Here is a 25,132-nt window from a genome sequence, read left to right as displayed (position 1 = left end):
TGACAGACAGCATGTGATCCGGTCCTGTTTCTAAAGTGCCGACGTTTGGGTCGAAAGGAAAACTGGCGTTTTGGGGGATTGATATGACAACAATTCCCTGTTAAAACGCCAAATAATGTGTTCATCAGTGCGCTTCAGAGGCGCTGCAGGTGGATTTTATACCTTTGGACAGTCAGGCTAGCTGTTTACAGTCTTTATGCTAAGCTAAGCTAAGCAGCTTTAGCTTCATGTTTCACATGCAGACACGAGAGTGGAGTCAGTTTCAACATCTGTCCCTCAGCCAGAGAGAGAAGAAAGGGATTTCAGTAAATGTTGAACTGTTCCTTTAAGAGGTGTTCACGACTCGTCATGACATCAGCAGTTGAATGACACTTTGCTTTATTAGGAAACAGGATTATTTGGTACAAACATCATGAATGAAACCAGAAACACTTTGATGGAAGTGTTTCCACATTCTGCTCTTACACAGTTTCAGGATCAGTTCCAGAATTCAGGATGCTTCATACGAAATTCAAAAACAGCTGACGTCCTAAAGACCCAAATCATCATCAGTCGTTTGTTTTGTCGGTCAGCTCTGCGAGCTCTTTCTGTGTCTTGGTAAGAATTTGGTAGCATTAGCAGAAAGTGAGCAAGCTGCACATGCACGTCATGTATGAACAATAAAACTAAAACCAGGGCAGGAGTGTTCTCATAATCCGCCATGTTTCCTGTCAGTCCTGCCCTCTCTGCTCCTGTTGGATCTCCTCAGAAGGTCCTGACGCCGTTTCTCGTTCAGAAGCTGCTGGATGCGTTTGTTTTGTGTTCGCTCACGAAATGGCGGCATCCGTGGCACAAAGTAGTTCTGCTGTCCCCTGGTGATATCACCGTCCAATCCCACGATCCGGTACGGCACCTCGTCCACCGTGTTGTTCTCCTTCTTAGAAAGCGGGAAGAAGGAGGACGACGACGTTGGCGTTGGTTCAGTTTCAATCTGAAGGCTCCTCCCCCCTGACATTCTGTTTGGCGATGACGTGGCAGTGATGATGTCATCAGCTTCAGCTGACGGTGTGGTGGGGAACTCTGGGACGGCAGACGTCCTGATAGGTGCCAGTGTTGCACTTTGACCCTCAGCAGTTAGTGTGGGCAGTGTAGCAGGGCTCGTGGTGGTAGTGGTAGTTTTCCTCTTGAACAAATGTGGTGGAGCAGTTTTTCTTGGACGTCTTGTAGTAGCAGTAGTAGTAGTAGAAGCAGTACTAGCAGTACTAACAGTAGTAGCAGTTGGAATGATATCAACAGCGTCAAGCAACGGATCCTCGTAGGACGAATACTCGTCGTAATCGTCGTACTCCACGTACACAAAGTCGGTGGTGCTCCTGCTGGTGGGGGGCAGAGTTACAGTGAAGCTCAAAGATGGTGTGCTGATGATGTCAGTGATGATGTCACCGATGACGAAGCTGCTGTTGGACCAGGAAGAGGTGGATGCTGAAGTTATCGTCTCTGTGGTTAAACTCCACACACTACGAGACAAAAACAAGGACGATCCGTGAAACGAGGTCAGGACTGTTTAAAGCCTCGGAAATGTTTCAGTTAAACCTTAAACACTGATGAGTCAATGAACGTTCACAGTCAAAGCTGAAGCTTGGACAGAACTGTTTACTGTATGCTGGACCTGAGAGACAACTGTCCCACACACTATATCCAGCCAATATGCAATACAAGGACAAGGACAAAACAATAGAGTCTTGACAGCCAGATGCAATTTTTAAGGATTTCAGTGAACATTTTCCATTCATTTATTCCAGGAAGAAGGGGCAGCGTCCTTCAAAGATTTCTTCTGATCTAGTCTAATTTGGACCAACATCTGTAGAATCTTTTGAATATTATATGAAATGTTCTCATGTTTTGATTCTCATATCACAAAATCCTGATATGAAGTGTGACATCATGTTTTCCTTTTCAAACCAGAGAAAAGAAACCAAAGAAACCTGGAAGCTGCACTTCCTCTAATGCCCACTAGACGCTGCTGTGATCAAAGTTGAGCTCTCAAGCTCTCAGCAGAGTGTCACACACACACACACACACACACACACACACACACACACACACACACACACACACACACACACACACACACTCTTTCGTCTCACCTGCTGTTGGAGGTCGGTGGGTTTGTGCTGTTCAAGTTGAGGCTCAAGCTGCTGGAATTGTCAGAGCTGCTGAAGTTTCTCTCGCTGCAGGACTTGCAGCACATCTGTCGGTATCCGGCGATGGAGCAGTACCGACTCAACACCTCCATCCGGCAAAACACTGAGCGGTCACCACGGCAACGCTGCCCTGGAGACAGAGCGGGAGCGACGGCTCAGTTGACACCAGAACAGAACAGGTGATCAGTGGACCAACATGATGCTTTCAGGTTTATTTATTGGGTTGTGCAAAAAGTTCCCGGCTGTTGATCTGCATCACCTCCACCTGGATACACAATCTGAAAATGACCTCAGAGCTCAGCCTTCACATTTACACCTGGTTTTAACGCGTGTTCTCATCCTCTCTTTCTTTTCCCTTTGCAGTGCGTAGCTCTCATTTTGACAGGCAGCTTTTGATAACAGAAAGAGGCAGAGGAGTCAGGTGACCTTCCACCTTGCAGGGCAGATGTATTATATCAAGAACCTTGGCCAACTATTCAGACGTCATCCACACCTGCATTAACACGTGTTTTCCTGATCCAGATTATGGGGTCTGAGTCACTGCAAATAAAACAAAATGAGCCCAAAACAAACTGCAAGAAATTAGCTAAACCTTCTGCAGACAACATAAAAAGGTCAAATTAATCTTTTGTCCTCTTTTCTACTCTCCTGTCCTGCCACAATGCAGAATCAATGAAAATCCCAGTCCAATAAATCTTTAAACCATCAGCCATCATCTCAGAAAACAGAAACCTGAGTGACATTATATTTTAATGAGAAGGTGGAGAGAGAGGAGGAGGAAGAGGAAGAGGAAGACCAAGCAAATTTGGAGAATGAGAAGAAAGAGCAGAAAAAGAAAGAAAAGAAACCTGTGGAGGGATAAGGAAGAAGAGTCTGTGTTTTACTGGAGGAGATCTTGGGAGCTGGGAAGCCGGTGTTGGACCTGGACAGCCACTTAATTATGGCATTCTTCTGGTCACCTGCAGGTGGAGACAAACACAGTTACACACAGACTGCAACTCCCAGCATCCCTCCTTCTCTTTCAGGGCACAGATGTATTACGAGATTGGTCAATATCTACCGCCGCAGAGCAGGCCCTGGCAGGTGCGGGTTGTGATTGGTCGGGGCTCGCTGCAGTTTTGGGCTGAACCTTCAGTACTCGAACATGCAACCTGACGTTCCTGAGTCCCGTTTCCACACGATACTGAACACTACAAAAGTAAACGCATTGATCAAACACTGATGTGCAGATTGTAAATTGATCAGTTATTGATCTAAGGTCATATTCAACAAACATCCTAAGGCTAAAAGTTGTTCCTAACTGGCCAAGTTAGGTTACAGTCCAGAAAGCCAGGTAGTCCAGATAGAAATCAGTGAAAGGAAGTCTGGAAAGAGGAAGTTCAGGGTAGTCCAGAGAGAGGGAACGTAGAGCTAACCAGAAAGATAAAAGTAGAGATATTCTAGAAAGAAGGGAAAGATAGTCCAGAGAAGCAGAAGTTAGCTCTAGAGATAACAGAGTTCGAGAGATTCCAGAAATGATGTTCTAGGTCAGCCAGAGAGAAGGAAGTTACAGCTAAAATAGGCGCCTCAGCAATCAAGCAAGTGGAGCAAATGCATCCTCATCATTCAGTTAGGTAGAGCAAAGTTATGGTTTTCCACTCTTTGGCTTACCACATTATATTCAGCAACTGAGAAAAACAAGTGTATTCCAAGAAAACAAGTAGTTGCGAGTAAGTGAGAGATCAGAGCACCGCCCTTTGAGTTCCTTCATTCGAACCCATTTCTGATTGTTTGCTGTGACTGACAGCATTATTTGGCTGTCAGTCAGTCTGTCAGTCCACACAGGAGACCGGCTGTACAGAAAGGTGAGAAATCTGTGAGCTAACTGAACCCTAACTGTCATCAGAGACTGCAAAGAGAACACAGGAAAAGATGGCCTGCTGACTCCAGCCAAACTATAAATTAGCTAAAAATAGGATTGTACTGTCTCCCAAAGGCCAAACCTAGTGAACATCACATAACTTTACCAGTCTGGCTTCCTGACTTTAGCTTGCTGATTGCACAGTATTTGGCTGTGGAGATGGGACGATCACAAAGACACCTTTAAATCTAATATAGCTAATGACATAATGGCATTAGCCTTGGTTGATTTTTTTGTGTTGGATGTATTAAAGCTAAACGCACATAAACTCACTTTACCCACTGTTTTCAAATGCAACATAGGGCTTACTTGAAGTTTACTCTAAGTGGTTTCATAGTAGGGTCCACTTTGACCAAAACTGTCTTGAGGAGCAAAAGTCACTCTGTGAGTTGAATATTAAAATAGTTAGTGATTTGAGATTTAAGGTCAAACTGATCTGCTTTTTGATGTTGATTATTCATTCTGGTATAACATTACAACTACGCCAGATAGGGTTGCTATTGAGAATAGCTACCACGAGAGCATGTGTGTAAAATACTCAGGAGAGAGTACATAGGTACTGTAAGGCCATTTTATTCATCCAAATTGTAGAATCCCCCTCCTATTTTGTAGAGAGTATCTAGACATTTTCCAAATGTGCCCTCCCATTTAAACACATAAACAAGTGTCTGTGACTTGTCCCCTGGTTTCACTGTTCATACCGGGGTCCAGGGCCCAGCCCGCCAGGAAGAAGGACAGGGGAAGCGGTTGCAGGTTTGTTTAACATCTGGGCGGTCCTCGCCACATAATTTGCTGTGCACTGAGCGCTGCTGCTGCCCCGCGCTGGACGTCTGCTGACAGCTCACCCAGCGACGCTGCCACCCCGTCTGACCACAGGAGGCGCTGCAGGCCTCCCACTCTCCGGTCACCCAGCTGAGTTGACAGAACAGGAGGATTTCATACAACAAACTGTGCTTTCTTGTTGGATAAGCGATACTCCAACATTGTTCTTTCCTTTGACTATTAAATTCTAATCATGTCACCAATGATGCATCTATAAACATCAACAAACAACAACCAGTCCTGTTGAAGGAGGGTAGAAATGGCTCAGACTTGGTCCTGTGGCACCAGAACAGAGTGGCTTGTACCCAAAATCAGCCTCAACATGGTGAGCTATGTACCAACATGGTGACCTATAACATGTTACCGTGGTGAACTGCAGGCATCGGTGTTGCAGTTACGGCTGATGGCTCTGGGTTTGTTGATGTTGGAGCAGAACATCCTGTGTAGCATTTTCCCATCAGCCTTCCGCCTGCAGCCAAACCTAGTGTACTGTTTCCCTGGCAACCAGACAACACTGTTAACTACCATGCAGCTGTTACTTGTAACCACATTACCCAGCTAGCTACCAGGGTGATAACCAGCAACAGAGTTCTGTACCTCCTCCGCAGGGTTTAGAGCAGTGTGACCACTTCTTCAGAGCCCACTCATAGAAGATAGTATCCTCCTGCACCAGGTTGGACTCCAGCGAGGACCGGAGACCGTCCTGAATGATGTACTTATACGAAATGGTCACCTTTGAGTCACCATGAGAACGGACCTGACAGACAGAAATACAGGCAGGCGGTGTTTTTTCCGATTTGTCTCTAGTCAGACACACTGTGAGAACGTGGGATTGCTTTCCTGTGTTGACAGACTGACCATAAGCAGAACTCCATATTTCAGCGGCCCTGTGGTCTGGATGGACTCCTGCTCCTCAGTGTTTCTGTACTCCCACGCCACACCTGTCTCGATCAGCACTCGGGATTCTGGTAGCTCATCTTCATTGTTGAGGAAGAGGTGACCTGTCTCCTGGTTGTTCAGCGCTGGAGCAGAAAACAATGAAAAGAAGCTTTTCCACAAAATGGCGCGCCACATTAGTTCCTTATGTTGGACAAAATAAGCTCAACCTCCTTGCTCTTATCCAAGGACACACTAAAGGAAGGAAGGGTCATTACGTCATTATATCGACGTTCTAATGCTCTGCTTGGTGCCATACGTTGGTGCCAGTTCTATTAAAACCTATGGGAGATGCATGGAGAAGCACACAAATGGCCAGCATATCTATGTCGTACAAACTTTGGTGAAGAAATGCTTTTACAAATGAAAGAACACATTTCAGAGAACATCTACCAACTGATTTTCCCAAGGTCGTACTTACATGGCTCTAGAAGAGCAGGTTCAGGGAAGAAACAGGTTGGATCCAAATGCAGGACTCTGGACAGTCAAGTTGACGTAACAAAAGCGAGCTTTAATACAATAACATATAAACAGGCAACAAAACTCCTTCAAGATAAAACAGGAACTAACTAAAATAAAACCTAAAGCCATGGCACCATCATCCACACTAATAAACTATGAAGCTTAGAAGGGGGACATGAAGGAATGGTCTGCCCATTCACCACAACACTAACTGAGCTGAGAGCTTTCAAGTGTGCCACCGATGTATGTTCATGTGCTACACAGCGACATAATGACCCTTCGTTCTTTCAGAGTTTCCTTCCGTCTTACCTAGGATGTGAGGTGTCCCTTTGAACTCCTGGATCAGCAGGTGTCGAGCTCCTTTAGGGATCTCCAAGATCTTTAGGTAACCTAGGCCATGGGAACAGTAATCATGAATTGACTAGTAATGAACACATCCACAGAAACATGATCAAAGCCAACAACAGTAGCAATCATCGGTAACTACTGTCCCATCACTGCGTTTTACGTGGCAGGACCAGCGTTGTATCTGTGCAATAATGAGCTCAGTAGTTCTTGTTTACTTTCACAGAATATATCTGCTCTCTGTTCAGTGGTTCCAAAATGAATGAGGTTGAAATATTTGATGGAACTTGTTTCAGTGGGACACAAAACTTCAGGTAAAGTTTCTCCTCTGATCAGATGTTTTTCAGAGACCTTGTTTCTTTGTGCTGCGAGTGAAGTTTCCTTTGATGATCTTACAGCTGGAGTTATCTCCTCCACACACACCACATCGATCCTCCTGCTGGTCTGATGCAATCTGTCCATCACAACCTACATGCTGCATCGGGAGAGAGGAAACAAGGACAAAGGACAGGAAACAAGGTCAGAGGGGATGAAACAAGGTCAAGGGAGATGAAACAAGGACAAAAAAGAGGAGCAGATCTTGGTCGATCAGTGGCTCTCGTTGGGAAACTGAAAACCTGGAAAAACTGAACATCACAGTTAATGAAGGTTCCTGCAGTCGTACACCAATCAGGAGGTCGGTGGCTCAATCCCCGGCCTTGGCAGTCCACACGCCAAAGTGTCCTTGGCAAGATACTGAACCCCATAAAACTGCCACTGATGCTGCGCCATCAGTGTGTGACTGAAGCGACTTATTGTAATTGTTTTAGTGGCTAGATGTGACATCTGACAGTCATCCAGAATTCATCGAATCAAAACTCGACGGACTTCATGTCTATTGCAGCTGCCAACAGCTCACTTTTCACCTTCGTGACCTGCAGCGTCTTTTTTACTTGGTTAAACTGAAAGCAGTGACAGTGACGCAGTCTCACATTTTTGGGTCTCTGGTTACATTTTTAAATTTTCTGATTTTGGGGGTCTTGTGGAAAAAGAAAATAACTCCTGTTGTGATGAGCACTACAGATTATGATTATTATAATATTTTTATAAAGTGACTGGACCTGAAATCAACTCAAAAACTGAAGTTACTGTTCAGTGACAGCCTGCAGTCCTTGTGTCAGGACTGTTTCCCTGTGTGTCTGTATCAGAACACTGAACCACTGAGGCTACGTTCCCACCAAACGCCTCAAATCGCGCCTCAAATGAAATCGCGTCGCGCCAGACGCTCCAGTTTTGACACTGGTAGAAAAACCCCTTGCGGCGTCATGGCGGCGCGCGACAAGCCCGCCCAACAACAACATTTCATTCTCTCATTGACTACGTCCGTACGTCAGCACGTCGATGACGACCTCAACGCTGATAGGCTGTCGCGGCGCGTCTTCACGCGAATCCGCCGCAAAAGTTCAATAATTTCAACTTGAGCGATGAAGCGATGGCGCGGCCAACGCGTCCATCGCGCCGCGCAATCGCGGCCATCACGTCGCCCGGCAAAATGACGCTTCAAATCGCGTCTTTGCATTGACTTTGTATGTAATCTTGCGGCGCGATCTTGTTTCATCGCGTTTGGTGGGAACGTAGCCTGAGAACTGACATCAACTTCCTGTTTGTGTCAGCATACTCAGACACTTACGTTTGGATTCTGATCTCAGAATCAGATCTGGATCACAGTTCTGTTATTCATTCTGCCATATAACAACAGCGCTGGGAGATATTATTGTATATAATGTGCTTTACCATAGCACACCATGCCATATATGCCATACTACACTCCTTAATGCTATGCTATATTTGGTATATTATGTTATATCCTTTGTTACATCATGGCTTCATAAAACATGACAATATAAAGTCAGTAGAATCAATAGACTAGAATCAGTCGAATACAATAAAATGAATAAAAATGAATAGATATGAAAGTAAAGTCACAGTCTCTTCAAACAGAGAGAGATGTGTCAGGAGCAACAAATGTGCAATAATCCATCCATCCATTTTCTATACCGCCTATCCCTTTCGGGGTTGCGGGGGGCTGGAGCCTATCCCAGCTACAATGGGCGAGAGGCGGGTACACCCTGAACCGGTCGCCAGCCGATTGCAGGGCCACATGCAAGGACAAACAAACATTCACACTCACGGACAATTTAGAGTCATCAATTAACCTAATGAGCATGTTTTTGGTCTGTGGGAGGAAGCCGGAGAGAAGCCACGCATGCACGGGAAGAACATGCAAACTTCACACAGAAAGGCCCCGCCTGACCCGGGGATCGAACCGGCAACCTTCTTGCTGTGAGGCACCCGCACTACCTGCTGCGCTACATAGTTTTAGTTTTAGTACCAATTAAATGACATCAAAATAACAACACAGACTAAAGAAGATGAGAAACTATATAAAGACCTCACACTCTCCTCGGACGCAGACGCTGTGGGCGTCGCTGTAGGAACACAGCGTCCCATCATGCACCATTCTGTTCATGGAAACCACGGCGGCGGTTTCCTTCGACTGACAGTAAAGTCGACATCGCTCATCAGCTGCAACACACGCAAAAATATAAGGATGCACAGCATTTAGAAAGAAAGAAACACTATTATACTGAATATCAGAACATGACACAGTCAGAGCCACTTAAGATGGAATATTTAAGGTGGAACTCGAAGAGTTTAAAGACAAAATTCAAATTATTTTCTGTCTTTAAAGAGTTAAAGGGAGGAGAGGCCACAAGTTTCCTTCCACTAACAGATTCCTGACTGATGACTTTAACATGTGAACACACATACACACACGCACACACACACACACACACACACACACACACACACACACACACACACACACACACACACACACACACACACACACACACACTACAAGCACATACACTAAAATGAGCAGAGAGGAAACTTATTCTAATCTATAATTTCGGAAAAAACGTGTCTGTGTGTGCGTGTGTGTTCATGGTTTGTGTGTTTGTGTCTGTTATGTCTCTATTATGATATGTGTATTTAAGGTCAGCATATATTATGTGTCTCCTGTTTTCCACTCTGTCTCCTGTCTTCCGCGGTGTCTCCTGTTTTCTGTCTCTGTATGTATGTGGAGTGGGTGTGGCTTCCCTCCTGGATCCAGACTCCGGTCCTCCTACAGACCTGCTGTCCATCAGTCCATCAGCCTCCAGCTCTTCATGTATCTCGTGCCAGATGTTTGTGCCTTTTTGATGAGAGATTTCTTCTTTGTTTGGATTATGCGAACCGTCTTTTACTGCTCAGGACCGTCTCTGTCAAACTCAAGCCAGCCCCTGTTCTCCCTCCCAGGTGCTCCTGCTGTCACCCGCCAAGTACTCCATCTGTCTGCTGGTGGTGTTCTAGACATGGGTCCACTTTCTGAACCGAAATGTGACGTATGTGTATGTAATGTGTGTATTTACGGTCTGTGTGTATCATGGGTGTATATGATGTGTGTATTTACGGTCAGGGTGTATCATGGGTGTATATGATGTGTGTATTTACGGTCAGGGTGTATCATGGGTGTATATGATGTGTGTATTTACGGTCAGGGTGTATCATGGGTGTATATGATGTGTGTATTTACGGTCAGGGTGTTGGTATGGCAGCCAGTGATGTTTCTTTCCTTCATGTTCATAAAATGGATTCCAGACTTTACACTGATCCTCCCTGAAAGAGAAAAACAACAATCAGCTTGCGAGAACACACAAACACACAAACTGACGACTGAGGATAACAACACAACACAACACAACACAACACAACACAACACAACACAACACAGAAGAATCTAGTCACGTCCAGTCGAGTTCAGTCGACTGGACTCAGTTGACTGAAGTGGAGGAGAAACACGGTTTAGAGTCGATGCAGAGAGCAGCTGAGTACAGTAGACATGTGGAGCTGAATCAAGTCCAGTCCAACAGAGTGGCGTGACGTCAAATCAAGTCCAGTGAAGTCCATCTGAAGGACTTGCATCAAGTCAAGTGGAATGAAGTAAAATAAAACAAAATAGAGCAGAATGCAATATACAAACCACACCTGAAGTCAGTCAGTGGTGGACACTCTTCTTGGCTGCACAGCTGGAACTCGTAACTGTTTCCAAAGCAGGTGCGCCCCCCGTTGGCTGGACTGAGAAAAACATCTGGTTAGTCTCTCTGATTGGTGTCTCATGTGTAACATCACAGATGACTGACAGCTAACTCACGCTGGGTTGTCACAGCGCCTGGCCCGAAACCTGACCCCACCCCCACAGGTCCTGGAGCAGCTGCCATATGGACTCCATGTTCCCCAACCGCCATCTTGTCTCAGCATGTCAGGGGTCAACTTCATACAGAACCCCTTAAAACAGTGCTGCAACAAGAGACAGTTACCATGAAGGTGCAAGGAAGTTCAGCACACAGCTGGATTCCAGTTGTGGTTAACCTAGCTTAGCATTAAGACTGGAGGAAGGGAGAGACAACTTGCCTGGCTCTGCCAACCAGACTTGAAGTATGCAGCCATGCTAGCAGGTATCATGATTACGCATCTTCATCGTGTTAGTTTTAGCATGTTAGCATGCTAACATAGCATAGCTACTTAGCAATAAGCAGAAAGTCCAGCTGGGGTTGATTGCAATGCCATTAGTTTTGCAGGTATTTGGTCTTAAACCAAAGTATTAGACACACTGACATGTTGACCTGATGATGGTGCTACATGAAAAGTCAGGAGTTCATCCATGTTATTACAGTTCATCCCGAAATGAACATGAACTTCTGAACCTCATTTCATTGCATTTCATTTATCTAAGAATTTTTGAGATATTTCAGCTAGGACCAGAGCAGTGGATCAACATGTATCCAGATTCTTTCATGGAAACAAATTAATTTATTGACCAATATCTCTGAAGCTCACTGATAAACATGATGTACCTCTTCAAATTGCCCCAAAAGACCCTTTTTCTATTTTAACTGCTGATATCAGAAGAAGATGTAAAACTTTGTTGGCACAACTGGCACACATAACTTTAACCTGCTGACATCAAAAACCCGTCTGGGACAAATTAGCATCTGACCTTAAACCCACAATGACCTGAATATGTCCTCACCTTCCCTGGTCCACACTTCGTCCCATCAAGCGGTGGACCTTTCTTGGTCTTACAGTAGAACGGGTTGTTGTAGTCACTGCACCACAGCTGTTTACAGGGCTCATGGGTCGTGTACTGGAGTCAAACACACATACAAAGATACTAAGAATAGGTTAAAATGCAAAACATCATTACAAAGTATTGACAGAGCAAGAAAAAGTACTGTTGAGTCAAAAAGCAGGAACATAAAGTGGAAATGTTTTAAATGCTCATAAAACATCAGATTCTGACTTCTTAAATCTGAGCCAAAATGAAAACAGTCAGGACCAAACTGAAAGAAACCGTGAAAAATAAATACATTCAACACAAACATGATAACCACAAAATCAAACAACACAGTTACATCATCATGTTGAAATGTTGGAAACTTCCACAACAAAGACGTCATGAGATTAAAGACTGCTGATAAATTTGATCTAATGTGTAAGTCATCCTCCTGGGGAGGGTTTCTGTGTGATCTCATCAAACAGTTCACAGTTAACATCCTGAACAGATGTGGTGTTGGCCTCCAACCTAAAAAGATCAACAGGGCATTTCTGCACACATCAGTCTCACCAAAAGACATCAGAAAACTTGAACATTTAACGCCTGTTTCAATTTAAAGTGTTCAGTTTGGACTGATATTTAAATTGTTTCTTAAATTACATTTTTGACATTTTTCCTAACTACAGATATTGTGTTTGTTTTTAATCCTGCAGTCCTGTTTAAAAGTTTCCTCAAATATGGATTAGAAAAAAAAGTCCAGAAAAAAGAAACAGGAGGGAATGTGGACAGGGCCGTTCATTTCTTCCAGCTTCCAGTTTTTGCTCCTGAAGCGATGCTGCCTGTGCTACCAAAAACTGTAAAGGCTTGAATTGCAAGAGGCAGACAGACGGGTCAGCTGACAGACTGGAGGACACACAGACAGAAAGACATACAGCAGTACAGAGACTGTATCCTGGTCCGAAGTCGAAGCGACACTGTTGGTCCATCGAGTACTGAAACCCTGGCAACTGAGGCAGAGCTGGCCAATCATGGTTGAATGGGTCATCACGGAGACAGTCATAAGTACTGATGACAGAAACAGATGGACAGACAGACAGACAGAAGAGAGGTTTTTTGTTGACATATGGTGTGTTCAGGTGATGCCTGATATGGAATTGGGGAAAAAAATATTCACTCTACAGCCAGAGTTCACTGTTTCAGTTGTTTAGTCTGTATACTGGTAGTAGTAGATACTAGTAGTACTGACTGTAGGTACTGATGCAGTTCCCTCCAGCTGCATCGAGACCAGTGGTATCGATGGAAGGTGGCTTGAACCCGTGGAGACATGATGCTGCCCAATGGCACGTCGTCAGCACAGTCATTTGCCTCACCATCATGCTCCATCCCTAAACTGAGACAGACAGATGATCAGACAGACAGACAGACAGACAGACAGACAGACAGACGATCAGACAGACAGACAGACAGACAGACAGACAGACAGACAGACAGACGATCAGACAGACAGACAGACAGACAGACAGACAGACAGACGATCAGACAGACAGACAGACAGACAGACAGACGATCAGACAGACAGACAGACAGACAGACAGACAGACAGACAGACGATCAGACAGACAGACAGACAGACAGACGATCAGACAGACAGACAGACGATCAGACAGACAGACAGACAGACAGACAGACAGACAGACGATCAGACAGACAGACAGACAGACAGACAGACAGACAGACAGACGATCAGACAGACAGACAGACAGACAGACAGACAGACAGACGATCAGACAGACAGACAGACAGACAGACAGACAGACGATCAGACAGACAGACAGACAGACAGACAGACAGACAGACAGACGATCAGACAGACAGACAGACAGACAGACAGACGATCAGACAGACAGACAGACAGACAGACAGACAGATAATCAGACAGACAGACAGACAGACAGACAGATGATCAGACAGACAGACAGACAGGCAGACAGACAGACAGACAGACAGACGATCAGACAGACAGACAGACAGACGATCAGACAGACAGACAGACAGACAGACGATCAGACAGACAGACAGACAGACAGACAGACGATCAGACAGACAGACAGACAGACAGACAGACAGACAGACAGACGATCAGACAGACAGACAGACAGACAGACAGACGATCAGACAGACAGACAGACAGACAGACAGATAATCAGACAGACAGACAGACAGACAGATGATCAGACAGACAGACAGACAGACAGGCAGACAGACAGACAGACAGACAGACGATCAGACAGACAGACAGACAGACAGACAGACGATCAGACAGACAGACAGACAGACAGACAGACAGACAGACAGACGATCAGACAGACAGACGATCAGACAGACAGACAGACAGACAGACAGACGATCAGACAGACAGACAGACAGACAGACAGACAGACGATCAGACAGACAGACAGACAGACAGACAGACAGACAGACAGACAGACGATCAGACAGACAGACAGACAGACAGACAGACGATCAGACAGACAGACAGACAGACAGACAGACAGACGATCAGACAGACAGACAGACAGACAGACAGACAGACAGACAGACAGACAGACAGACGATCAGACAGACAGACAGACAGACAGACAGACAGACAGACAGACAGACGATCAGGCAAGTTTTGAATCTTATCTATATGTTGTGGTAATTATAAAGGTGAATGTTATCGTCTCTACATGGACACCCAGAAGTTGTTTCTGTCTGTATGTGGACACCTGGAAGCCCATTATTGCGTCTGTGTGAGCACTTGGGAGTCATTATCGTCTCCATGTGGACACCTGGGGCTCTGTTGTTATGACTGCAATCTGTTATCACCTTTATGCCTGGGAGTCATTTAGATGTTGTCTTTAAAAACACATTCTGATTATTTGTACTGCCAACAAATTTGCATTTATTTGTAAGTGTATGTGCTTGTGTGTCTCACACGTGTCCTGTTTCATGGGCAGCTACGAAGGCAGAGGAAAAACCGTCCTCAAAGACGAGAACACAACTTCGATGCAAGTGACACATTCCTGTAACTGGAGCATAACCTGCAGAGAAATATCAAAAGGTCTGACGTCAGCTTTGAGAGGTCAGGGCCTGGTCAGGCAGGTGGTGTAAGTAGTAGTACTTGTAGTTTTAGTGGTAGAATTAGTAGTTGCAGGAGTTGGTCAGGTCGATTCCATTAGTAGTAATACTTATTGTATGTATTCATAGAAATATTAGAGGTAGTACCCTGCATGCTGGAGGTGCCGAACTCCTGCCTGGTCAGGTAGATGGTGTTAGTAGTAGTACTTGTAGTACATATTAGTGAAGGTATTAGCAGTAGTACCCTGCATGCCGGAGGGGCCGAACTCCTGCCTGGTCAGGTAGATGGTGTGGTCATGCTGCTTGGCGTGACTCTGCTCCCTCTGCTGGAGATACGACCATCCACATACGTTCTCCAAACTCTTCTGGGGATTCCCCACAGAGATCATCTCCAGGGACTGATGGAGGGACACTATTTGTTTTAATTGTTGTAAACCTTTACAAATCTGAAATTGGTACAGATTCCCTGAAGAGTAAATATTTCTTTAATAAAATGTTGAAAAGTGGGCGGTTGTAGCTGAGGTAGAGCGGTCGTCCACCGATCGTGAGGTTGGTGGTTCGATCCCTGGCCTCGGCAGCCCACATGCCGAAATATCCTTGGGCAACATACTGAGCCCAAAACTCCCCCTGATGCTGTGCCATCAGTCTTTGAATTCATATGTACGTCGCGTCTGTAAAATGACTAAATGTAATTGAAGTTGTAAATAAGTAGTTATTGACCCAGGGTGATTGGATAATAGCACTGACCAAAGCAGGGGAACCAGAGCATTTGAAAGCAAAGTAGAAAACAGAAATGGTCTAAATGTCTAAAAGGTCTTTTTATAAACTGAAACAACACCACCTCCCTGACCCTCTTCATCCATCTAAACTTAAAAGTGAAACTTTCACAGAGTTACTTGCATGAAATCATGATTGAAAATATGATCTTGTTTTCCTGTCGGAGTTCAATCCAAAGGTACACACAGCTGAACTGAACTGTTCACTTAATTCTTTTAACTAAAAAACAACACCTAAGATCCAACAAGACACTCTCTCGGGCCCTGTAGTAGGAGGGCCCACAAAGCAGTAGATGAGACAAAATAAAGTTTACACACCGTTAACGGACAATTTCTGCCCTGAAGACAAAACTGCCAAAGAAAGCCTATCCTTCCTGAACAAGGCAGTACAACAGCAGGACAACATTGATTTACAGAAAGTGCCCTGACCTGAATCCTTCTGTAGCTTCGAAACAGAGTCACAGTGTAGTACCTGTGATGGAGACAGTATGATGATGTTGACCAGGACGACATTGATGTTGGCACCCAGAGAATGATCCTGATAGATCTCATTAACCTGGAACAGACACACACAGAGGTGCTGTAGTAATGCCCAGAAATGATTGGTCTATTTGACCATCTTTGCTATATTTTGGGAAATGCAAAAATACAGACTTGAAATTCTACCTGTCTTTTCAGAAATCTGGATTAAACTTCTATAACTTTCTAGAGTCACTGCCTGATTGTAATGGAGGGGTTTCTTGTTGTGTCACCCCCAAGGAAAGAGAGGATCAAGTCTACTTCCTGCTGAACCCGCTGAAAATTCAAGTTGGAAGATCAGGTGCACTGGACCTTGTACCAACAGTGTGTGACGTCCGTTGTTCTCTGTGATTGAAGCTCAAGGTGCTCAAGGTATCGATATTCTTTGTAATCACATTGTCCTTTGTACTTTTTGAACATGAGGTTGAAGAGGGACATAGAGCCGGGAAGTGATCACCGTTTGGTGATGAGTTGAATTGGACTGCAGACAGACAGTAAATCTGAACATGTACTTAACTGACTTAGTCCTCTCGGTCCGCTGTGAGATTTAGGAGCTGTTGCCATCATTTGTTATCGCTGGCTACATGTTGAGCTTTTGTTTACTTGTTTACTCTTGTTTTGTTAGTTTGTCTGTCACAGTTCTGTTCCAGGGCATTTTTGAAACATCTCAGCTCAACCTTTGAAATGTGATCTCTCTCCATTTCAGGTTTCATTTCACTAATGATGGTTTTGCTTTTGTTTTTCTGTTTATTCCAAGATTGTGATCTTGTTATGTCAGAATATCTGAACACCCTTCTCAGGCATCTGTTGTTGAATATGTAAATCATTTGCACCGTTGCTTTGCTTTCCTACCAGCATTCAGATGACAGATGTGATGTTGCTGTGATGTAGACAGGGGCACCAGAAAAATGAAAAATTTATTATTTTCTAATTCTAATATTGACAGTTATGTAGTGAAGCTTGACTGGGAACATGTAGCTGAGGCTTCTGTCTGTGAAGTCTTCAACTTCCAACAATGAAAAAACTTTCCTGTGTGACCATCATGGGAAAGTCGGCTACGTAGTAAAACGGTTCATTTTTTTGCCCATTTGATGGTGTTTATCGTTAATATATGATCGGGAGTCTGCACAGGCTGTTTTATTTTGCAAATTGATCGGATTCTCTGCTCCGTTCCTGTGCCTGACTTCCTGTCTGGCTCAACCTGCTCTGTGCAGCTTGATGTGCTGTGATGTGGACTCACCATTTCTCATTAGTGAGGCAACATCAACTACATTTACTCCTGAATTACAAATCTGTGTTCATGTTTCCACTTACTATGTTCATGAGTGTCAGAAGATATTTCTGGATGTGGTCTCGGCCATGGAAAAGAAGAACAGAGTAATCCACAGCTAACAAAACCTGGAGGAGGGAAAGAAAACTTTAAGGGAGGTTAAATAGTTTAGTAAGCTCTACACAAACAACAGTTCATCAGCCTCCATCTTAAACAGTTCAGTAACCTCTATGTTAAATAGTTCAGCCTCTTCGATGTAGCGTCGCTGTCGAGCTGAACCAGATCTTGACCGCGGCATGTTGTGGGTCAAGTTCAGAGAACCTAACAGCGGACCTGGGCACAAACAAAAGAAAAATCTCAGTAATCGTGGTCTATACTGAAGTTAATTTTCATCAATTACTAAAATTTGATGACGTTGCAGCATTAGTTGTATTGTCTTAATTTTCCTGGTCGCTTGGATAACCTCAACTGAATTTACTGACTCTCAGGTAATTCTAACAACTCTCAGATCAACTTAACAGCTTTCAGGTAACTCAAAGCACTCCCAGATGACTTCAAAACCTCCCAGGTGACTCTGACAACTCTCAGGTGACTCTAATGACTGCCAGGTGAGTCTAAGAACTCTCAGATCAACTGAACTCTCAGGTAAGTCAAAAGACTCCCAGCTGATTCTAATGACTCTGAGATAGGAGTATTAATACTCCCAACCTCCAGAGGGCAGCAATGATGAGTGTTCCTTCCTGTAAACGATGCTTGTATTGTTTTGGTTCGATAGCAGGATTTGTTAGAGAAACATATATATGAGATGTATGAGAAACATTACAATCACTGCGATGGGAAGCGAGCTACATTGTCTGAACTGTCTTGTGCCAACATCAGTTCGGGTGACCTTAGATCATAAACCAGAAAATCTGCTGAATCAGAGAAATTTTTCTGCAGTTTTCCACTATTTTCACGCAAGACAAAAGAACTTAATAGGTGTTCCAGTTGCTGCCAAAAGTAGTGGAATTACAGTAATGTGTTCCTGTTACTTTAATGGATTATTCCCAACACTGATTGTGAACGAAGGAGCGAAGACGGTCAGTATTTAACATTGTTGCATTTACCAGTAACTGAATAAAGAGGAGGAAGGGTTGCATGGCTCTGATGGCTGATCCAACTGGTGCTCTTTGGTGGTGCCGGTAAAAGAAACAGGACCGTTTGTACCCACACAGTACAGACAACCAACAACCAAGGCACTCATTCTTCATGTGAAATAGTATTTATATCTATATTTGTATAGTATTATTTATTCCGCCCTGCAATCGGCTGGCGACCGGTTCAGGGTGTACCCCGCCTCTCGCCCATTGTAGCTGGGATAGGCTCCAGCCCCCCGCAACCCTGAAAGGGATAGGCGGTATAGATAATGGATGGATGGATTATTTATTCCTTGAGCATATAGACAAACAAGGCGACCGGTGCACATGTACTGTAGGTCTTCTACAGCTGATCAGCGTTACTTAAATTCTGATAAAAAGTGGTGAAACGGAACAAATGGACATTAAACAATGGACAGACATCCATTTTGGTCTAATCTACTCATTGTTTTGTGTCGGAAACATAAATCCCGGTTATTTTAAATGTTTATGAAAACATCTGTTGTGAAGGAAATGACATCAGCGATCAGAAACAGACTCTCTGAGGTCACACTGTGCTGCTGGAGGCTCAGGGTGAGTTTAACTGAGGTGAGAGAAAACTCGCTTCTCATTGGCTGATGCTGGTTTGAAGACAAACAGATTTCAAGAGTCAATGACTGCAAGAATGAACCATTCAGGAGCTGAACTATCTGTCAACTCTGAGTCCAAAACCTCCAAAACCTCCAAAACTGTGAACCTCTGACTGCCACGTCGTAGCTGGCTGTGTGTGTGTGTGTGTGTGTGTGTGTGTGTGTGTGTGTGTGTGTGTGTGTGTGTGTTGTGAAGCTCCTGTCATCTCTGCCAAGTCTCCTGGAACAACTTCTCTGTTTTCAGTTTGATTCTTTCCTTCTGCAGAAACAACACAGTGGATATTTTGGAGGAGCTACGCTGTAAAAAACAGTTTCTGTGTTTGTTGATCATGATTCATCTTCTTTGCTTGAGGTGCAAAACCACATTTCATTCATGTAACTACCCATAAATTCATGTTCCACTATCAACATACCTCGTGAGTCGAGATCAAAAAACTTTCAGAAAGAGAAGGATTTCCTGAACAAAGTGTGAGTGAGTGCTGTAGGTATTGATTGACAGGCCTGATTGTGTGACAGTGTTTGGAAATGATGGACATCAATCAGGTTTCAAGTCAAATTTCAAACGTTTCCAGAAAAATCTGAATTTTGCTAAATGAGAAAGGACTGAGGTCTTTTTCCACTCCACATTACTTTTTTGTCTTTGTCTTACTGTGTGTCCACCATAGGACACCCTGTACATCTGGTACTGTTCAGTCTGTCTCTGTTGGTCCTGTTTAACTGAAGGACAGTTGAACATGGTGACTGTGGACAGATGACTAACCTCTCTCTGCTGTTGTATTTGAACACCTCACGGTGCATTTATGAACCCCATCTGTTTTCTCACCTCGGAGGAAGTCATTAGCGGTTTGATTGACAGTTTCAGATTGATTGACAGCAAGTTGTTTCTTGATGATGGATGAGGAGCGATAAACAACGTGTTGTCTTCCTCCTTCCTCATCCTCCTCTTCTTTTTCTTCATCTCCTCCTGTCCTCGGTCGATCAAACGGCTCAATGAAAAACTCGTCCTGACCCACCCGGATCATGCCGGCCTGGAGACACAGACAGCTGTTATCTACTGTGTAATCTACTGTGTAATCGATCATTTAGTCCACTGAACTCTGATGATCAATACTCTCTTCCTTCTGACTGATTCTTCATTCACTTCTGTGGATTCAGGTGTTCCTGTTATTGTGTCCACTTGTTGATTTGATCAGTCGTTTCTTTAAATTACATCAGCAGCTGCAGCAGGAAAATATTCTTCTTTCCCTCTTTCCTTTCCTTTCCTTTCCTTTCCTTTCCTTTCCTTTCCTTTCCTTTCCTTTCCTTTCGTCTCTCCTCTTTCCTTTGCTTTCTTTCTCCCTCATCTCTTTTATCGTTCTTCCTAGTTTTTCCCTTTTCTTTCCTTCTTGTTCCTTTTGTTTTATTTCCTTTTCTTTCCTTCTCATCTCTTCCTTCCCTCTCGTCTGCTATCTTTCCTTTTCTTTTCCCCTCACCTCTTTTCTTTCCTTCTCAGTTTTTCTTTTCTTCCTTCCCTCTCGTCTCTTTTCTTTCCTTCTCCTCTTTCTGTCTTTAAACGCCTCTCATCTTTCTGTCACATCTGGCTTCAATCAGGCAGCTGAGCTCGCGCTGTAAGAAGTGAAGGTAAGTGTGCTGCAGTCAGGCACAGTTGGCTGCGTTAAAGCGGCTTCGTGTCTTCATGTCTTACAGAGTATTTTTGTCTCTGCGCCTCAAATCGTTTCTGTCTCACATGAATCGACGTCTTTCTCTTCTGCTCTCGGCTGACTTTGAACGAACGTTTCTCATTAAAATCTCTCTTCATTTGTTTTGTTTTTAGGATCTGATTTAGTTTTATTGTTGATTTTTACGTTTTTTCTTCTGAAAAATGTTGGCGTGATGTGACACGTTTCTTCGTTTAATGGCATTCAAAGATGTTTCCTGTGTGGCTTTGAGCTCAGTCAGATGTTCTCATCATGCTACAGAGTATTAAACTCTCTGTGGTTTCAGCTGCTCTCAGGTCAGCTCATACGGAAAGTCAGAATGCTCAAAAAACACCCGCAGCTGTCCAAACACGTGTCTCCATCAGCAGCTTCCTCACAGAGGAGAATGATGATGATGATGGCGTGATGTTGCCCATGTTTATTTACACCTTTAATAATCTCGTCCAGCTCGTTTATGGTGGGACTCTGTGGTCGCTAACGGTGGCGGAGACATCAGCTGACGCTGGTTTAGCTGTGACAATGACTGTTCTGTCACTGATGGAACGCAGTCAGTGAATCTTTGAGGAGTTTTCTAAAGTAAAACGTGTCTCCACACGTTTAGACGTCTGACCTTCATCACTCTGTCCCTGACCAATTCTGATTGGCTGTTGAATTCAAACCCGTCGAGAAAACGAAGGTGAACAAACGTCACACGTTCAGATGTGATCAAACATTTTCTTGAGTATCGACAAGAATCCATCTGCTTATTGCTGATCGATCGATTGATTGATGGTCTGTGCAAACAGGAGGCCGAAGCAGCAAAATGTAAAGAGGAAGTTTCAGAGATGAACTCTGTAAAGATCTGACAGCTGATCAGCTGATCAGCTGTTTAAAGGAGGCCATATTCATTTGATGTGAACCCTCTGAGGGTAAAACCTTCGTTCAGACCGTCGTGACGCTGATTTTTATCAGATGAACAACAAGAAGCAGCGAAGATAATTTCTGAACTACCACAATATAAAATAATACAAGTGACGAAGAGGAGCTGATGAAGAGCTGTACAGGGAAACAGGGACTTCAGGGAGTTTGGACTTCAGGCAGACATGAACCTGGTTCAGGTGACACCTACCAGCCCGTCACAGCTGCTGATGGCGACAGACGTGTCCTCCATGTTGGACACCTCTCCTGTGTAAAAGCAGCCAGTGTCTACTATTGGCTGAGAGTGTTTGCGTCCTGACTCCTCCCACCACTCCATGGTGGCGGCTGGGGCGACGAGACGAGAGTTTGGACGCAGACGCAGGTGGAGCTCCTGACCGAACACCGTCACGTTATAGAAAAGCTCCGCCTCCTCGTCCGCGTAGCCCCTCCAGCTGGGAGCTCCCGCCTGATTGGACAGTGGTGCATCTATGGGCGGGGTCTGGTGTGCTGTGGGTGTGTCTGTTTGAGTCTGTCTTTTGTTTCTGACCTTGTTCATGTCAGTGGGCGTGTCCTCTACCGAGTGGGCGTGTCTTTTGCTTCGGTGCAGGTGGTGGACAGAGACTGACGCTGACAGGAAACGCCCCTCTGAGGTGGTCCTGATTGGACGAATGATACCAAACTCCGACAGGACCTGACTGAGAGAATCTGAGAGAGAATAAAGAAATTACTTCAGCGTGTCTTCGTACTGACAGATGTCTCATAAGTCCAGTGTTCTTCGTGCTGATAGAAACAGTGGACAGACAGGACACGCGCTAATAAATCATGTGTCTCGGAGATGAAACATCACTGAGGTCCTGCCGGTCATCCTCAGCTGAGGACACAGGACGCCGTGCAGACCTCCACGAAAACATGTGATCAAATGAAGCTGGAGCTGAGAGGCTCACACACGTCAGAGAGACTCCTGGACCAGGATCTCACATGATCTGGTTTCACTTTTAGTCTGTGCAAGAAGAGAGAACACAGAAACCACAGTGTGTGTGTGTGTGTGTGTGTGTGTGTGTGTGTGTGTGTGTGTGTGTGTGTGTGTCTGTGTGTGTGTGTGTGTGTGACCGCTGACCTCCATGACCTCAGACAGAAGGAGAGCAGCCTTCTTCCATATGAAATTATCTCAGATAATGTTCTCACACACACACACACACACACACACACACACACACACACACACACACACACACACACACACACACACACAGTCAGGATATGATGAAATATGATCTGAATCCTTCACATTCCCCAAACGCCAGAAACGCATAAACACTAAGATTTATGGGAAAAACGTGGCGGGGAAAGTTCTGTGACTCAGGCAGAATGGAGGAACGTTCCCTAATTCAGAACAGTTTCACAGCTGGAACCATCAGAACAGCGCACTGGGAGCACTGGGAGCACTGGTACTCTGTCAGCTGCACTCCTGTCTGTTTCACCTTTACTGCAGAGGTCAGAGGTCACAGCCTGGAGGACTTAACAACGACCACAGAAGAAGAAGAAGAAGAAGAAGAGGAAGAAGAACCATTGTGTCCAATAAGATTAAGAGTAGTAGAAGTATTAACAGTAGTACAGTTAGTACAGAACATGCAGTAAAACAGCAGTTGAAACAGTATTCAGTTGACATTTAGCAGAAGTACTACTTCAATAATAGTTGCAGGAACAATGGTAGTAACAATAGTACTGACAATAGCATAATAACAGTAGTACCAGGAGCACTAGTGAGATTAGCAGCATTGCTTGTAATATTTACAACTGCAGTAGCAATAGTACAAGTATTGGAATCTGTACAACAATGGTAGTTCTAGCAGTAGCAGCCCTGTCTCATCTGTGTTGTCAGTGATGTAACAGTAACAGTTGCAGTCGTATAGACGTAGTAGCAGTTACAGTACTATGAGTAGCAGCATCAGTAGTATACGATAGTGGTAGTAGTACTAGTAGGCGTAGTTGCAGTAGTAGCAGCAGCAGTAAAGTTGCAGCAGCACTGTCTTACCTGTGTTGTCAGTGATGTAAATTGAGTGTAAACAGTCAATTGGCAACAGAAACACAATAATCAATAATCCATAACGAAGCTCATCCATCCTGACCGGGAGAGACAGACAGGCAGAGAGTAAGACTGATAAACAGACAGAGAGACAGACAGGCAGAGAGACAGACAGAGAGACAGGCGCGCACAGCTGCTGAGTGCAGACTGAACACTCTAACAGACACTCCTCCACTCGGTCTCATTATCTCCTCCCTCTGTCTGTCCGTCCGTCCCTCTGTCCCTCCGTCTCTCCTCCCCCTCACCACGCTGTCTCTCTCTCAGCAGCAGTGCAGTAATACTGCAGTAGGTCTTCACTCTGCAGTACTACAGCTGTATTTTCTGTATTTGTGTCACACACACACACACACACACACACACACACACACACACACACACACACACACACACACACACTAAAATGACTAAAATGTAATGATTTAAATTGTGGGAGTATTTTGTCCCCACAAGCAAGTAAACAGATTTTTGTCCTCACAAGGTGAGTAATACATGGACACACACACACACACACACACACACACACACACACACACACACACACACACACACACACACACACACACACACACAGGTCAGTTGTAGTACCTGCTGTCCTCCTGTAGGTGGAGTGGTGATACTAAACCTCATCTTTCCTCCCTGTGTTTCTCATCCTCACCTGGCTGTACCACACATCTCCTCCAGGTGAGTTCACCTGCTGTGTTCACCACCTGACAACCACTACACTCACAGTACTAGTATCAGTACTACCAGTGGTGGCAGTACTAGTTACAATAGCAGTACAAACAGTAACAGCAGCAGGAGTGGTGCTATCAGAAGTACTAGTAGCAACAGCAGTTGTATACTTATAGTAGCTATTGTGGAAGTAAACAGGCTCATATAATCTAATCCAGCTCCTCACAGCTGATCCTCCATCATCCAGCTCCTCACAGCTGATCCTCCATCATCCAGCTCCTCACAGGTGATCCTCCATCATCCAGCTCCTCACAGGCGATCCTCCATCATCCAGCTCCTCACAGCTGATCCTCCATCATCCAGCTCCTCACAGCTGATCCTCCATCATCCAGCTCCTCACAGCTGATCCTCCATCATCCAGCTCCTCACAGCTGATCCTCCATCATCCAGCTCCTCACAGGTGATCCTCCATCATCCAGCTCCTCACAGGTGATCCTCCATCATCCAGCTCCTCACAGCTGATCCTCCATCATCCAGCTCCT

General features: G+C 44.7%; 1 protein-coding gene across 1 annotated transcript; it reads right to left on the bottom strand.

Annotated features, from left to right (window-relative positions):
• On the bottom strand, positions 1 to 24,030 carry LOC139345191 (A disintegrin and metalloproteinase with thrombospondin motifs 2-like). Its single transcript, XM_070983734.1, has 25 exons — positions 23,868 to 24,030; positions 22,044 to 22,537; positions 20,062 to 20,266; positions 17,700 to 17,806; positions 17,518 to 17,601; positions 16,157 to 16,240; positions 15,153 to 15,306; positions 14,766 to 14,871; positions 13,035 to 13,178; positions 12,721 to 12,853; positions 11,765 to 11,878; positions 10,886 to 11,031; positions 10,720 to 10,809; positions 10,268 to 10,350; positions 9,080 to 9,213; positions 7,000 to 7,123; positions 6,613 to 6,693; positions 5,764 to 5,927; positions 5,503 to 5,662; positions 5,270 to 5,402; positions 4,785 to 4,995; positions 3,244 to 3,373; positions 3,068 to 3,142; positions 2,127 to 2,313; positions 1 to 1,496 (listed from the first exon to the last, which is right to left on the bottom strand). The coding sequence occupies exons 1-25, from the start codon at positions 23,953 to 23,955 to the stop codon at positions 689 to 691; spliced, it is 4,239 nt and encodes a 1,412-aa protein (XP_070839835.1). The 5' UTR covers positions 23,956 to 24,030; the 3' UTR covers positions 1 to 688.
• Between the last annotated feature and the right edge of the window lie 1,102 nt (positions 24,031 to 25,132).

The sequence above is a fragment of the Chaetodon trifascialis genome, chromosome 16 (genome assembly GCF_039877785.1).
Source record: "Chaetodon trifascialis isolate fChaTrf1 chromosome 16, fChaTrf1.hap1, whole genome shotgun sequence".
NCBI classification, from domain to species: Eukaryota; Metazoa; Chordata; class Actinopteri; order Chaetodontiformes; family Chaetodontidae; genus Chaetodon; species Chaetodon trifascialis.
Note: the sequence above shows the minus strand (reverse complement) of the source record. Positions and strands in the feature narration are given on the sequence as shown.